Consider the following 13,227-nt stretch of genomic DNA (forward strand, 5'->3'; position numbering starts at 1 on the left):
GGACAGCATTTCAGAGAATTTTGTCTTGATGTCAAATATGAGTTTTCCTCCTTTGCCCTACAGTTGAATGTTTGAAAGTGACTGTGAGTAGTTTACATGGTCTCATTCATTATTCATACATACTTTTAGAAGCCTCGAAGCTGTTAAACTTGACTGGCTGGATGTAGATGACAAGGTTGGACATTTCCTCTGTGGCAAATGCCTCACTGCCTGCTGTACCCTGTACACACACACACACACACACACACACACACACAAATATTTACTGTAATATTTAATGAACTGCAACATAATGTCTTGAATAAAGTTATCATAACCCTTAAAAACACAAGCTTGGTAGGTCAAAAATAATCTCTTATTGACTGGAGACACACTGAAAAAATAAAATGCTATGTCACCAATTGACACTAGAGGGCAGCATCAGCATATGGCAAGCACACAATACAGCAGTAAATCTTTATTATTTCTCACATGTGAACTGTCACTTGCCGGTTACACACCTCATCCATCGAACCCTTTTTACAGTCGTCATCATCATCATCTTCATCCTCACTTTCTGCCTCCACCTCACCTAAAACGTGAGTCACAAATACAACAAATAAAGCTAAATGAGCCAAAGTTAAATGATTGCAAATTTGATTGACATTTTCATATACTCATTGCAAAATATTGAACAAACTGATCTGAAAGCTGATACCCTTTAAGCAAATCTGTATCTAGGATTTGTCGCCTCCATTATATCTAAGGCAGGGACACAAATTTGGTTTACGTTGACAGGTCCAAGCCCCTGGAGCCCAGGGACTGAGGAAATTAATTTTAATATTGTTTTGGGCGAGGTGACCCACCCTCACATAATGAAAGATGTACGAAAGATTTCGCACCGAGTCTGAGGTCACACTGACTGAGGATATTAATTTTAGCAGTGTAATGGTTGAACTAACCTAAAGCTTGTGCAGCCAGGCTGACGAGAGTGCTACTAATGATTTCCCTCAGAATCTTAGGTCATGTGCTATCTGTGGCTCACCAATAGACTTTCTGCCATGTGGCCTCAGGCTGAGCTCGGCCCCCTCTGAAGGTTGCGAAGGATCCACCATCTCCTCTTTGGTTGAACCTGTGTGGAAAAAGAAACTTGTAGGCAACAAATATGCTTCAGGCAATATTACATGGTCAAACTACTGCATGGCTGCAATAAAATGGCAATGGTAATTGCTCTGAGATTTGGCTTTCAGGTCACAGCTTGCTGAATGTCATTTCTGAAGCCTCAGGACTGTGAAAAGGTCCTGATTTCTGATTTAGAGTGACAATGTGTAATTATAACACATTTAATTAAAATATTGTTATGAATGTAAGCAAATATACTTATTTTTGTCTGTTTGAGGAGGCAGAGATGTCATCGTACCAAGCCTATTCCCCTGCACTGATCTGAGACTGATACTGGGACTGATAGAGTGGCTGTTTTAGTCAAACACTTGTGCTGCTTATTTTCTTACACCAGGGGGCAGTGTGTGTTAGGTTTAGAATGAAGTTTGATAGTCAACTAGCAGAGTCAGATCATAGGTAAGTAATTAAAAAGTGTCATTTAATTTACAGCTGGATGACATATTTTGTGTACAAAAATGAATAAACACTGATAAATATAAAGTTCAAACAACAAAACACGCACAAGCAAGATAAGTGTGGCCAAACCCAGTGCAGATACTGTATGACTGATAAGGAAAACTAAAACCAGGGAGCAGAAGTGAAAATATAAAAATCCATAAATTCTGATGTATAAAAGTTCACTGGACAGTGATAGTATAATACACACAGCCATATGCACGCACACACACCAACACACTGAAGGCCACCACTGGCCTGTGTTTAAGACACCCCAGTGACTAGTACTGAATATGCCTGACAAGGAGTGTATGCAACAGCCAATAATACCCTCCGCTGATGGAGAGGGTCATGAAAATGATGAATGATAAACAATAGCACTGTTTTTGCTTTCCAGAGGTTCAGTTTCTGGATGGCGAAGAGGTGTGGGTCCATACTGCAATGGACCCAGATGGTTTGGCTACATTTTACCTCTGAAACATCATAACTCAGTGGTTCCAGTGTGATTTGATGGCTCTGTTTGTAGGATGTGACTGTGTGTGTGTGTGTGTGTGTGTGTTTGCATGTTTAGGGGGCGTGCTTTACCTGCGCTCGGAGAGGAAGGCTCGCACATGCTGGAGGAATCGCTGTAGGTGTTGGAAACCTGCTCCGACAGTTTCTTCTTGGTGCTTCCGTCTGTCTTGTGGTGTTTCTTCTTGTTCTTCACCAAGATCTTCCCCATCAGCTCCATTGGGCTCGGTAGTGGCACACCAGGCTCCAGCTGGACAGAGCAAAGAAAGTGGGGAACACAGAGAGGTCAAAAAAAAAAAAAAACATACAAAAGCATGGAAAGTTCATGAGATTAATTAATGTTCTATTGTTTGTCTGTGTGATCTGCCGATGGGGACATGGGACCTTTTTCGTGACAAGCTCTCTGACTCTCTTCTTAGAAAGTTTCGAAACATTGCTGTAAAAAGATTCTGCTGAGTAAAGCTTGTTAGTGACTGCAAGGATCGGCACCGAGCACTATAAGCTCTGTTGATGTAACAACTCAAAAGTTTACACTTTCAACATTAAAATCAGCTTCTTGGGAAGGGCGGCGGTGCTGAGCGTTAAACACAAACACTCAGCCTCTCAAGGGACTGGCTAGATGTAGGCAGATCTCTGATTTATTTATGGGGTACACTGCTTTTGGATCACTGTGTTTAGGGATATTAATAATGCATTATGGAGAAAGTCAGCAGTGATGTTGAATACACACACACACACACACACACACACCCTCACAACAACTGAATTTACAGCTCATCAGCTTTAAGCATAGGCAAACTTTAAATATCTAATATTTTTACTTGACCAATGTCAAGAGCAAGGTGACTGTCACACCAAACTTCAGTCAGTATTTCCTACGTCCAATAACCCACTCAGCTGCCAAACACCTCCATCCACACCTCTCTGCTGTTGTTGTTGGGAAGTGATGTAATAGAGATTAGATATCCTGTTTGCCTTGGCTTCACTCAAAATGTTCCACTTAAATGCAGCTGGTTTTTTCACTGGTCGCAGCACATACTCTTGGCCGTACTCACATGCAGAACACTAAGCCTGTTTGATTAACCTATAGTTTTCCTGAATGTAATAAGAGAGTGAAAAGATGGCACCAACAGAACAAGGAGAGGCAAGAAATGCTCTAAAAAAGAGATTCTAGGAAATATCTACCTTGCATCACTCTCAGGCCCTGACATCTGGCCAGTGGTAGAATGTAACCGAGTGCATTTAGCCCAGTTCTCTACTTATGTACATTTTTTCATACTTTTACTTGAATATTTCCATTTTACACTATTTCATACTTCTACTCCATAACATTTCAGAAGGAAATGTTGAACTTTGTTTTTTACTCCTCTTCATTTATTTCACTGCTTTACATGCTACTTACATCATATATTTAAATTTTGCAATTTTGGAAACTTATTTCATTTTAAACATAACATATGGCATATTGTAATAGAACTACTGCTATGTAAAGTAGCTAAAATTAGCTCCAACTATGAAAATAGAGTGCTATTTACTCAGTGTATTAGTATTGTGTATAAAAGTGCATTACCCACATGACCAATACATGACTCACTAATAAAATATATAATAATACAACCTTCACAGGAGTCATTTTATTCAAAACTTTTACTTTTGATATTTTAAGTTCATTTGCCAATAACAATTCTGTACTTTTATGGAAGTACAATTTTGACGACAGAACTTTTGCTGAGTATTTTTACCTCGAGATTTTGAGACTTTTATTATAGTAACTGAATAACTGAGCAATGCATTTCAGGTGCCTGTGCTCTCTGGCATATCGTCAGGTTAGCAGGAACTTTGAATCTTCATTGTCAAACTTCACTTTAGAAAAGGAGGGGTGGACCGTTTTATTAGGAAGTATGACCTGTTTATATTCTTGTCGCTGTATTCTGACAGAATACAAGTAGAAGACTAAGAGGAGAGCTGCACGACCAACAGGAAGTGCAAGGATTGTGATAAAGTAATGAAGTCTATGATTTTAAGTGTATCATCTTAAATTAGTGGGATGTTGTTGTTAGCCTGATAGCTACGCTAACTCCAACAGCTTATGTTTGCCCTTCTGTCCACATTATTCCAGTTCTTCCTACTTTGTGCATGTGAGTACATCTCGTCTTGCCAGTTCTGCTCTGCCTGCAGCTTAAAACTAAGCCTCGACAAGACTGAACAAACTGCAAGAAAAGCTTTATTTCAGCATTTCACATTTTTTTCTGCAGTTATAATGAAAATGTATTGGCAATACAGCCTTCATCAGCATAATGAATGAAGCAATGAGAGCCACACAACAAACAGGAAAAAATGTTCATGGTGAATCCAACTTTTCAGTAATTTCTGCTATTTTTTGGGGAAAGAGCAGACTGTTCTCAGTTTAATTAAAAACAAAACAAAACACCATAACAACAAACAGTCCCTCCTGTACGATGAGTGGAGCTACAAGAAGGGCTTGAATTTGTATGAAAGCTGTAATTCTCTTTATTCTCACCTTAGGCTTAGCTGGAACCAATCTAGCTATATTACCCTATCTGGCCCTGTCCCTATGGACTAACAGAGCTGATATCCCATTGGATACACTGTATACTTGGCTGTCTCAATGCCAGAGGGGAGTGGTTGTCATTGCACTCACCTTTCCCAGTTATTACATGCTCAGTGGTAGAAATCTGATTCCTCAGCACCACTTCCTCTTTTTCTCTCTCTCTCTTTAACTTCTCCCTTGTTGTCTGTCTCCTCATATCTCCTTCTCCCTCTCCTTCTCTCTGACACTCCATGTGAAAGGCTTTTCCCTGATAATACTTCAATGTCAAATCAAGTCAGAAGCATTGCTGAGAACTTCAGCTGCTCTGCAGTGTTATGCCAACAAGGAAAAGACATCCCTGGTGAATAACAGGCAAGGAGGACTAAGTGCTATGCCAAAGTACATATGTGTACAGAACCTGATATGGAGTATGTTTTCATGAGCACCCCAGACACTAAGAGCGGTGCGTGGTGTTTCAGAGACTCTGTGCGACAAGTGTCGACATTAGCCTCACGTAAGTGCCTGCGTCATTACACACACACACACAGACGCCTTGGGATGGGGGGGGGGGGGTTTGGCCACAAAGAGACAAAGCAAGCTTTTGACTGGTAGCCATGGCAACAGAGGAGAGACAGATAAAGGACTGCCAAGAAAAGCCACGTTCAGATTACAGCGTAAAACACTTCCGTTTAATCTTATACGGCTGTCGCTTCCAGTCTCCCGCATGATAACAGAGATGCAGGGGAATAAAAATGACTGTGGGGTGAATCATTAAAAGTTGGCTTCCATGACACATAAACAGCCACAGGTATGTGTGTGATTGAAAAGGGGAGAAAACTTGAGAGAGTGAGAGAAAGAGACAAAGTCTAGGAGTCCATTTAGGAGTGCGCCCGGAGTGACAGAAAGAGGAAAAACAGTGACAGCACATTCTGCCAGCTGTTAGGGGGCATGTCGATATGTTGCTATTTGTGAGAAAGATGGAGAGGGCGAGATAAAAAAAAACAACAACATAAATACAGAGAAATAGTGTATGAGCGCACACAAATGAACGCATTTATGTGTGTGTATGTGTGCAATAAGTGGAGTCCTCTTGCCTCTTAAACGTATATCTGTACGAGTGCATGCTTGGCAGAGGTGGTCAAGGACAGTTCTTCGGTGCACTCATCTGTGTGATAATGTCTGCTGAATCCCTTGCTGCTGGCCATGTCGCACGCATGTGTGTGTGTGTGTGTGTGTGCGCATGTTAGAAAGTGAGAGAGCAACAGAGAGCGGGAATGTGTGTGTCAGCACATGCACATATATGTGTTTGAGCATCTTATGTACTCACAAGATATTTCTCCAGGGGTTCTGTCAGTAACGCGTCTCCAAATATTGTCCGGCAGTACTCTGCCATCTTAGCCTGCTGCTTTGGTCTAGGAGTCATCACACACAGAACAGACACAGACACATCATCATGGCTTCTATATGAAATATCAATACAATCTGCATATGTATGTATGCTATATGTTAAGAGCATTAAAAGACAAAAAACTGTGTGGATGTTGACATAGCTGATACAAACAGAATGACTGATTGGGCCTATAGATGCTAGAACTGATCAATAAGGCCATTGCACCCCTGATTTGAAATGACTTACGAGTCTACGTGGTTCTCAAAAGACAGGATGATGGGGAAGGGCGAGGTCTTGAAGGCACACTCTGCTATAGCCTCGATCACCTCCTAAAAACACAAACAGGAAAGAAAAAGAATTGATAATGTAACTATAAATTATGCTGAACACACACATATGGGGCAGAAAGTTCTCATTATTATTTGAGTAATGTAATGTACATCAAAGGCAATAAATGCCATCGTTAGCCCATATAATAATTTGATGGAAAGTCTGGGTGAAAATAAAGCCTTTTGAAAACACTTTCCAGCTCATATAGCAGCCAGAGTCATATTCATTTACAATGTTATGATTCCCTACATTTCCTAGAATGCCTGAGAGCCTCCCCCAGAGAACATGCCTGAAGTTGCTGAAATCAGTAACTGTAGGAAAAAGCAACAAGATAAGAATATCGTCTTTCCATAGTACAAATAAATAAATAAATAAATAAATTACACTTAGCCTTACTCACAATGCAAGGTGTTGTCTGGCTGCATGGCATTACAGTGTGTCAAAGCTACTGATGCTGCAAAAATTATGTGGCTGTGTGTACCCAATGCTTTTATCAGTGCAAAATCAGTGTATGTGTGTGCAGGATGAACATGATGGTACATTTTCTGGTTAATGGCGTGGAAGAAAATTCTGTAAAATATGCGCTCAGTCATTCACGTCCCACCAACAGAGGATATGTTTATGGAAATGAGAGCGCAGTCATGAAGCGGTGTCAGTGCTCAAATCCAGCGAAGATTTCTATTCCACTGATTGTCTAAGTCAATTACACCATCATTAACAACGGTGTCAGTTCAGTTAATGCTTTCATTTCCATTTGCGCCATCTCCTCCAATAAAGTCTTTCTCTGTAACTCAACCCTCTCCATCTGTAGCTCTCATCCATCCTCTGTCGTTTACAACTCTTCTTCTTCGTGTATTTTACTCCCAGGCTAATTCTGTTACGCTTGTTCTATTTCTTTTGTTACTCTCATTAGATTTAAATTTCCTCTATCAATTTATCCACCCTCCTCTCCCCTCCTTTTTCTCTTGACACCTACACTGCCCTTAGATTTTCATACCATCCTGATCCTACAAATGCATTTCTTCTCTTTGTCAAGTTTCTCTTTAGGGTCATTCAGTGCACCCCTGTCCCTTACCATTTGCCATCTGCAGCATGTGTGCCCCAGTTTTTGTTTGTCCAATTTTCCCTTCGTATCAACTTTGCTTTCCACCATACTTACTTTCATCTTGTGTGTCTGGCTGCTTTTCCATCTGTGTGTTTTGCGTTTCCTGATTCAAGCCATAATCTTTTGAATCTTGATGAGATCAAACCCCACTTCTGTTACTATTTATGGTAAGCCATCTCTGTGTAATAGCCATTCACTGTAATTACATGCAAAACCCCTCTATATAATAGTTTTTATTGTGTTTTATTGTAGTGCTGGAGTCCCACCTTTCACCTCTGGATTCAGATTGCCTACCAAGGAAAATGATGCATGCAAGTAATCAAGTACGCTCATTGATAGCTGCTTCACTGTTTACTGTTTGCTCTTTTTACATTGTGTCAAAGCTGAAATTTTACAGCTTTAAAGCCATAAACAGCTGCTGGACATTTCCCTCCATTGTTCTTTTAGAGATGCAACCCAGCAACAGAAACCAATTTTGTAACATCTAGAAACACAAAGTAATAACAAGTCAAACCCAATCCAACCCAAATACAAGTCAGTTTTGATGCAGTGAGTGAATCATGTGTGGATTACATCATCTGTCTGAGAGGTTTACCCAGAACCCCCAGACAAAGACATTAAAATGCACCTACCCATCCCCCCAACCCCCCACCTCTGTCGCATCACCCTGCTCTCCTTGCATTACCTTGAAGGAGATTTCAGTTGTCATGGTGAAGCCGTGAGTGATGACCGGCTCTTCTTCTGTGGTGCGGCCCTTCCAGCAGTCCAGTTCAATGCAGCGGCACCCTGACAGGAGAACCTGCTTGTACATCTCCACTGAAGAGTTCCCCGCAAGCTGGCCGGCTACGTAACCAAGCGAACACACACACAACTGTTACACTGATCCCCAGAGCACCAGGATACCTACAAAAGCGTGTCCTCCCACGTTTCAAGAGCTCATTAACCGCATTAGTTGCTAGCATGCAGTAAAAACAATACAATAGTCATTATCTGAAGCAGGCAAATCTCATCACCCTGTCACCATTAGTGAGGCAATTATCTCTTCACATTAGCAGCATGCTTTCATACAACATGGTGGAAACCATGTCAAAGTGAGAGGCAGAGTTGTGTTCTCACAAAAGGTGAAATCATTCATTTCTTCCTTTTAGTGAATCCTTTTCTCATTTTTCTTGATGCTCTGACTTTTTTCTTATTTTCTTACACATCTACAACCACAACCATTATGGAAACACTGTCTTTACTAAATCAGTTTATGTGTTGTGCTTTAATTTACTGGATCGATAGGATAGCGATACATCAACATGATGACTAATGTGCACTAGCTGTTGTCTGTCTAATTATCTTGTGTGAATCTTTCTTAGAAAGTTGTGAAAAAGATTGATTGTAAAGAAAGATTGTAAATTCATCCTGTGTTGTCACACCTCTCTGTTGCCTGTAATAACATCACAATGTGTCACTATCAAAATACATAAAGGAAAACAGCATTTGTGAGGAGAGAATCAAGGACCTGTTTGTTTTTCTCATTTCCTCATTTCGCAGGCTATGAGACTGGCCTATTACAGAAATTCCATTTTTTTCCATCGCTGGAGAAATTTGATCCACTTGAAAGATTCAATGCTCTCCAGTTCCCCCCAGAATAGATTTGAATAGATGAATTATAATAACCTTTGAAGAGAAAATGGCCTCTGTATTGTGCCTGCCATGCTTGTGCACTGCCAGGAGCCAGTTACTGTGACTACCAGTCTAAAGAAATATTTAACTCATGAATATCAATGAATTGAGTCTCATGGCGTAACTTGATTGGATAACCTCTTGAGACGTAACGCAGAAATGGGGGGCACATATGCACTGGTGCATTTGATTGACTGACCTGCGAGGTATAAAGCCGGCTGTATTCACCTGTGCAACCATAATTGCATTTCTAAATGAATGTGTGATCTGTTAATGTGAAGAATAATAAATGATGAGCGTGTGCAATCAGTTAGGACTAAAATTCAGTTGAGTGGTAGTATGTGAGGGCAAACCAGACAGGGAGACAGAAAGCATTTATAAACAGCGATGTTTGCACATACCTGTGAGGTATGTGTTGTGCGAGGAGTTGATGAAATAGTGAGAGAGGGGAAAGGTCATGTCTTCACTCTGGTCCAGCTTCTCAGGAGGGATGATGCTGTTCTCCTCCCCATTTAGATACCTGGCAAAGCCTTCCACTGAGATCTGACCTGCTTGAACACAACACAGCATGTTTTCTTTATGCTTTTTTTTCCCCCAGAGAGGAACTCCAAATCCTGTGCCTAAGAACCTAAAGGATAAGCACGTTCCTGTAGTACTGTCTCTGTAGCCAGAGCCTCATGCAGCATATTGCTCTATGTCCTTTACCTCCATTTTTGTCTAAAATCTATTAGAAACACTGCTGCACTGTGATAAACATGGACACTGTAGATTACTTTAAACTGATCCCCATACATGGATACAATGTGTGGCTGGAAAAAGTCTCGACAAATGCAAAAATATTGTATGAGTCACGTTAACTACACTGCCCTGGAGTTTTCAAAAATGATCATGTTTGTTATGTTTAAAAATCTTCAGCATGAATAAGTGGGCTTTGGGCTGAGTGCCACAGACAGGGTGGGGAAGCCACTGAAGTACTGACAGACAGACAAAGACATTGTCGCTTTTGATCTTTCAGCCTTCCCTTAAACTGCACGAATCAAACCAAGTGCACTGACATAGATAACAGCCTGATTAATATATGTTTGAATATTTTTGTATGTATACAGATACTGCAGGTGTACTCATATAAGCAGCAGGAAGACAAAACTGTTCAGAATCACTAATTAGCTGGAATCTTGATGCAATGCTTGCTGAAAGACTGGCTTCCCTTTCTGCCCATGACAAGTCACACAGGGATCTGCAAAAGCGTAACCGCCCTTGAAGTTGTTCGTTCTGTGTTCTCATTGTTTGTCAAGGTCACTCATGCTAAGCTTTGGCTTTTTACTGTCATCACTGAACTCATGTCTCCCATGAACATGCGTGAGTAAGTGAATAATAAATAAGTAATAAGCAGCAGCAGAAATGCTTGCATCTCCAGTCATCCACATACACAAAATTTCCATACACATTACCATACACATCACACACCACACCTGCATGCATTCAATAGAAACGCCCAAGGCAAAACTGCAACACTTGCAAACTCCTCCACCCACACACACACACACACACACACTGACTTCACTTTATGCTAAATATGCTAAATGATGCAAGCTCGACGGATGCAGCAGGTCCCTCTGGCCACTTTATGCTAATTAATGCGGCGCCGCCCTCTGCAGAGTTGCTGGACTAATTAAGGCTGGCTGTCGTCTGTGACATGTGAGCTCGGTCGCACTCAGCGTCTTTCTCCCTGCTGACTGCTAGGACCTCCCTTTGCCAGCCTGAGGCCTAACCTCCGTGCCTCACACAGACACAGACATGGCGTTTCCTCAGCTCCCAAGATATTTGTAGGTCAAACGGGGAAAAATGGTGTTAACATGGCTGGGATTAGAGGTGCACTCGAGTGAGAACCTACAGGTGATACAGATGAAGCTTGAAAGGTGAGGTTAGTTCTGAAAGTGTAGGAGCAAGAGGTTATATTCAAGTTAGGAAAAACAACTTTTTGTAGATTTTGGCCCCACAGGCTCTGTTGAGCTGAGCAGACTCAGTAATGTAACACAAACTGGCATAAGAACTTCCTCTCTACAATCACCAAAGATGAATATGCAGTGATATTCCTCCATCCACTCTGGATGTAAGAGAATTTAAGTGTCCTGTTTCACTTCGCACTTTATCCATCTGCATTGAAAAAAAAGACAATGATGGAGCACTGGAGAGACGAATGAGAGGTGTAACAGTCACAGAATCCAAGCTGAAGCAGAGAAAGAGAGAGTGTGACAAAGAGAGTGAGCAGTAAAGAAAATCAAAGTAACTAAATTACACAAGCTGTTTTGAGGCAGACCTAAGGCACCCAATCCACTATTTCCAATTAAGGCGGATGCATTTATGCACGCTTACTGTGTGCATGCATCCAGATGATGCTTTTTCAGTGCAACCTAAAAGCACATGCTTGCTATGCACAAAAGCACTAGAGTGCATCTCTATATGCTAACATGAGTGTCCTTGGGAGAGGGAGAAGTGTACGTGTGTGTGTGTGAAGGTAGCATGTGGAGCTCTGGACCCCTCTGTAGAGCAGATGGCAGTACTTCCTCCGGCTAGATAAATACTTCACATGGGGAAATCTGTCACTGGGACAGAGAAGGGCATGCTTCCAGAGAGCCTGGGACAGGCTGAAACCACAACATCACAGCACGAGCACATGGCTGTGATCAGAGTCAAACACGAGGAGGTCAAATGGGATGCTTGAACGTGGTTTAAAAAATGATTTCATCAAATTTGGGCACCTGTGATTCACTTTGTCATGCACTGGTAAAAACAAAAAGCAAAGCACTCGTGCTCTGCTTGAGTCAGCTGAGGTCAATTTAGTTTGAGTGTGATCAGTAATAAAACGTCTAAATGTGATTGGCCTAATAATGGTATGCTGAACAGGTTTTTTAGATAAACAGGCTCCTCTGGTGCCAAAGGTTAGCATTTTTTAAATTCAAAACAGAAGCTCCATTTAATAACAGCGTGAAGACTATTAGTTTTTTCTCAAAATATTTTTAAAGTACATAGTCTTGTACTAAACTTCAGATCTGCAGCATAGTGCCATATACAGTCATATGCAGGTATATAATCTAATGATCCATAAAATTGAACAAGGTTTTAGATAAGCTGTGCTTAGACCCCCAACATACAAACCTTCAACGACTCATGTGGAATACTAATCCCTGGTGTAGTATTGATCGGGAAACTGACGACGTATGTCTTGTAATCAATATGCCCCATTTGTTTGAATGTTTGTGCACACAGAATAAAATAAACAGTACAAGTGGTACTGACTGCAACCATGCATTATAGTTTTTGCTGCTTTCTGAGCCATGAAGGAAGTAATAAAATGATGTGGATGAATACAAAGTATAAAATCAAATAGACATAGAGCTCTTATATTTTGTTTAATTTTTGTTTTTTTATTTTGCTTTCAAAATGATTTACGGTTGAGGAAAAAGCACCTGTGATTTGCTTGAGAATAAACAGAACATGATTTAAAGTAAGTCACTCTTTTTGGCGGCCTTGTACAACACGCTTTCCAGCAGAGATGAAATCTGAATTGGCACACACCCGATCTCAGTGCCTGATATCTTAAGTGGGACGTTCTCCAGTTCTGGCAGCTCTGTGTCCGCCAACACTTCAGAAAACATGAAAGCACAACAGGAGTGTTGGATCCCCTACAACCATCCATCTTGGATCTTTATGAATTATTCTTTGCCACTCCTGCTGCTCAAACACCACACCTAAAACTGATTGCTTATTTACTTTTGCATGTTTGCAGTTTTGTGATTTACATGATGATTTTTATTTTTATTCATGCTGTTTTAACAGGCACAGATGGAAGTACTATTTTTTTAAACTTAAGTAACAGTAGCAATACCACAGTGTTATGTGTTAAAACCTTCACTTGAGTAAAAGTACAAAAGTAGTGGCATCAAAATACACTGAAAAGCTCTCATTGCGTAGTTTAATCCATAATTCTAGATCAGAATTAGCTGATTATATTTTGGCTTAATAATTTCAGTCTGCAAATTAGGTTAACTAGTAATTAATGATGTTGGAAAT

General features: G+C 40.8%; 1 protein-coding gene across 4 annotated transcripts in view; it reads right to left on the reverse strand.

The window, feature by feature from the left end:
- LOC124051017 (1-phosphatidylinositol 4,5-bisphosphate phosphodiesterase beta-1) overlaps positions 1-13,227 on the reverse strand; it is a 97,182-nt gene that overhangs the window by 21,136 nt on the left and 62,819 nt on the right. For 3 of the 4 annotated variants that reach the window (XR_006841728.1, XM_046374032.1, XM_046374030.1), the window contains exons 10-17: positions 9,555-9,704; positions 8,168-8,325; positions 6,294-6,376; positions 5,985-6,069; positions 2,182-2,356; positions 1,025-1,111; positions 501-571; positions 124-220 (exon numbers count right to left, since the gene is read on the reverse strand). Coding sequence is in view for 3 of the 4 variants with exons in the window: in XM_046374032.1 (XP_046229988.1) it covers positions 124-220; positions 501-571; positions 1,025-1,111; positions 2,182-2,356; positions 5,985-6,069; positions 6,294-6,376; positions 8,168-8,325; positions 9,555-9,704 (906 nt within the window). In the remaining variant the exon portion in view is untranslated. The remainder of the gene's footprint in view (positions 1-123; positions 221-500; positions 572-1,024; positions 1,112-2,181; positions 2,357-5,984; positions 6,070-6,293; positions 6,377-8,167; positions 8,326-9,554; positions 9,705-13,227) is intronic. The other variant, XM_046374031.1, reaches the window with a different exon arrangement.

Source organism: Scatophagus argus, chromosome 19 (assembly GCF_020382885.2).
Source record: "Scatophagus argus isolate fScaArg1 chromosome 19, fScaArg1.pri, whole genome shotgun sequence".
NCBI classification, from domain to species: Eukaryota; Metazoa; Chordata; class Actinopteri; family Scatophagidae; genus Scatophagus; species Scatophagus argus.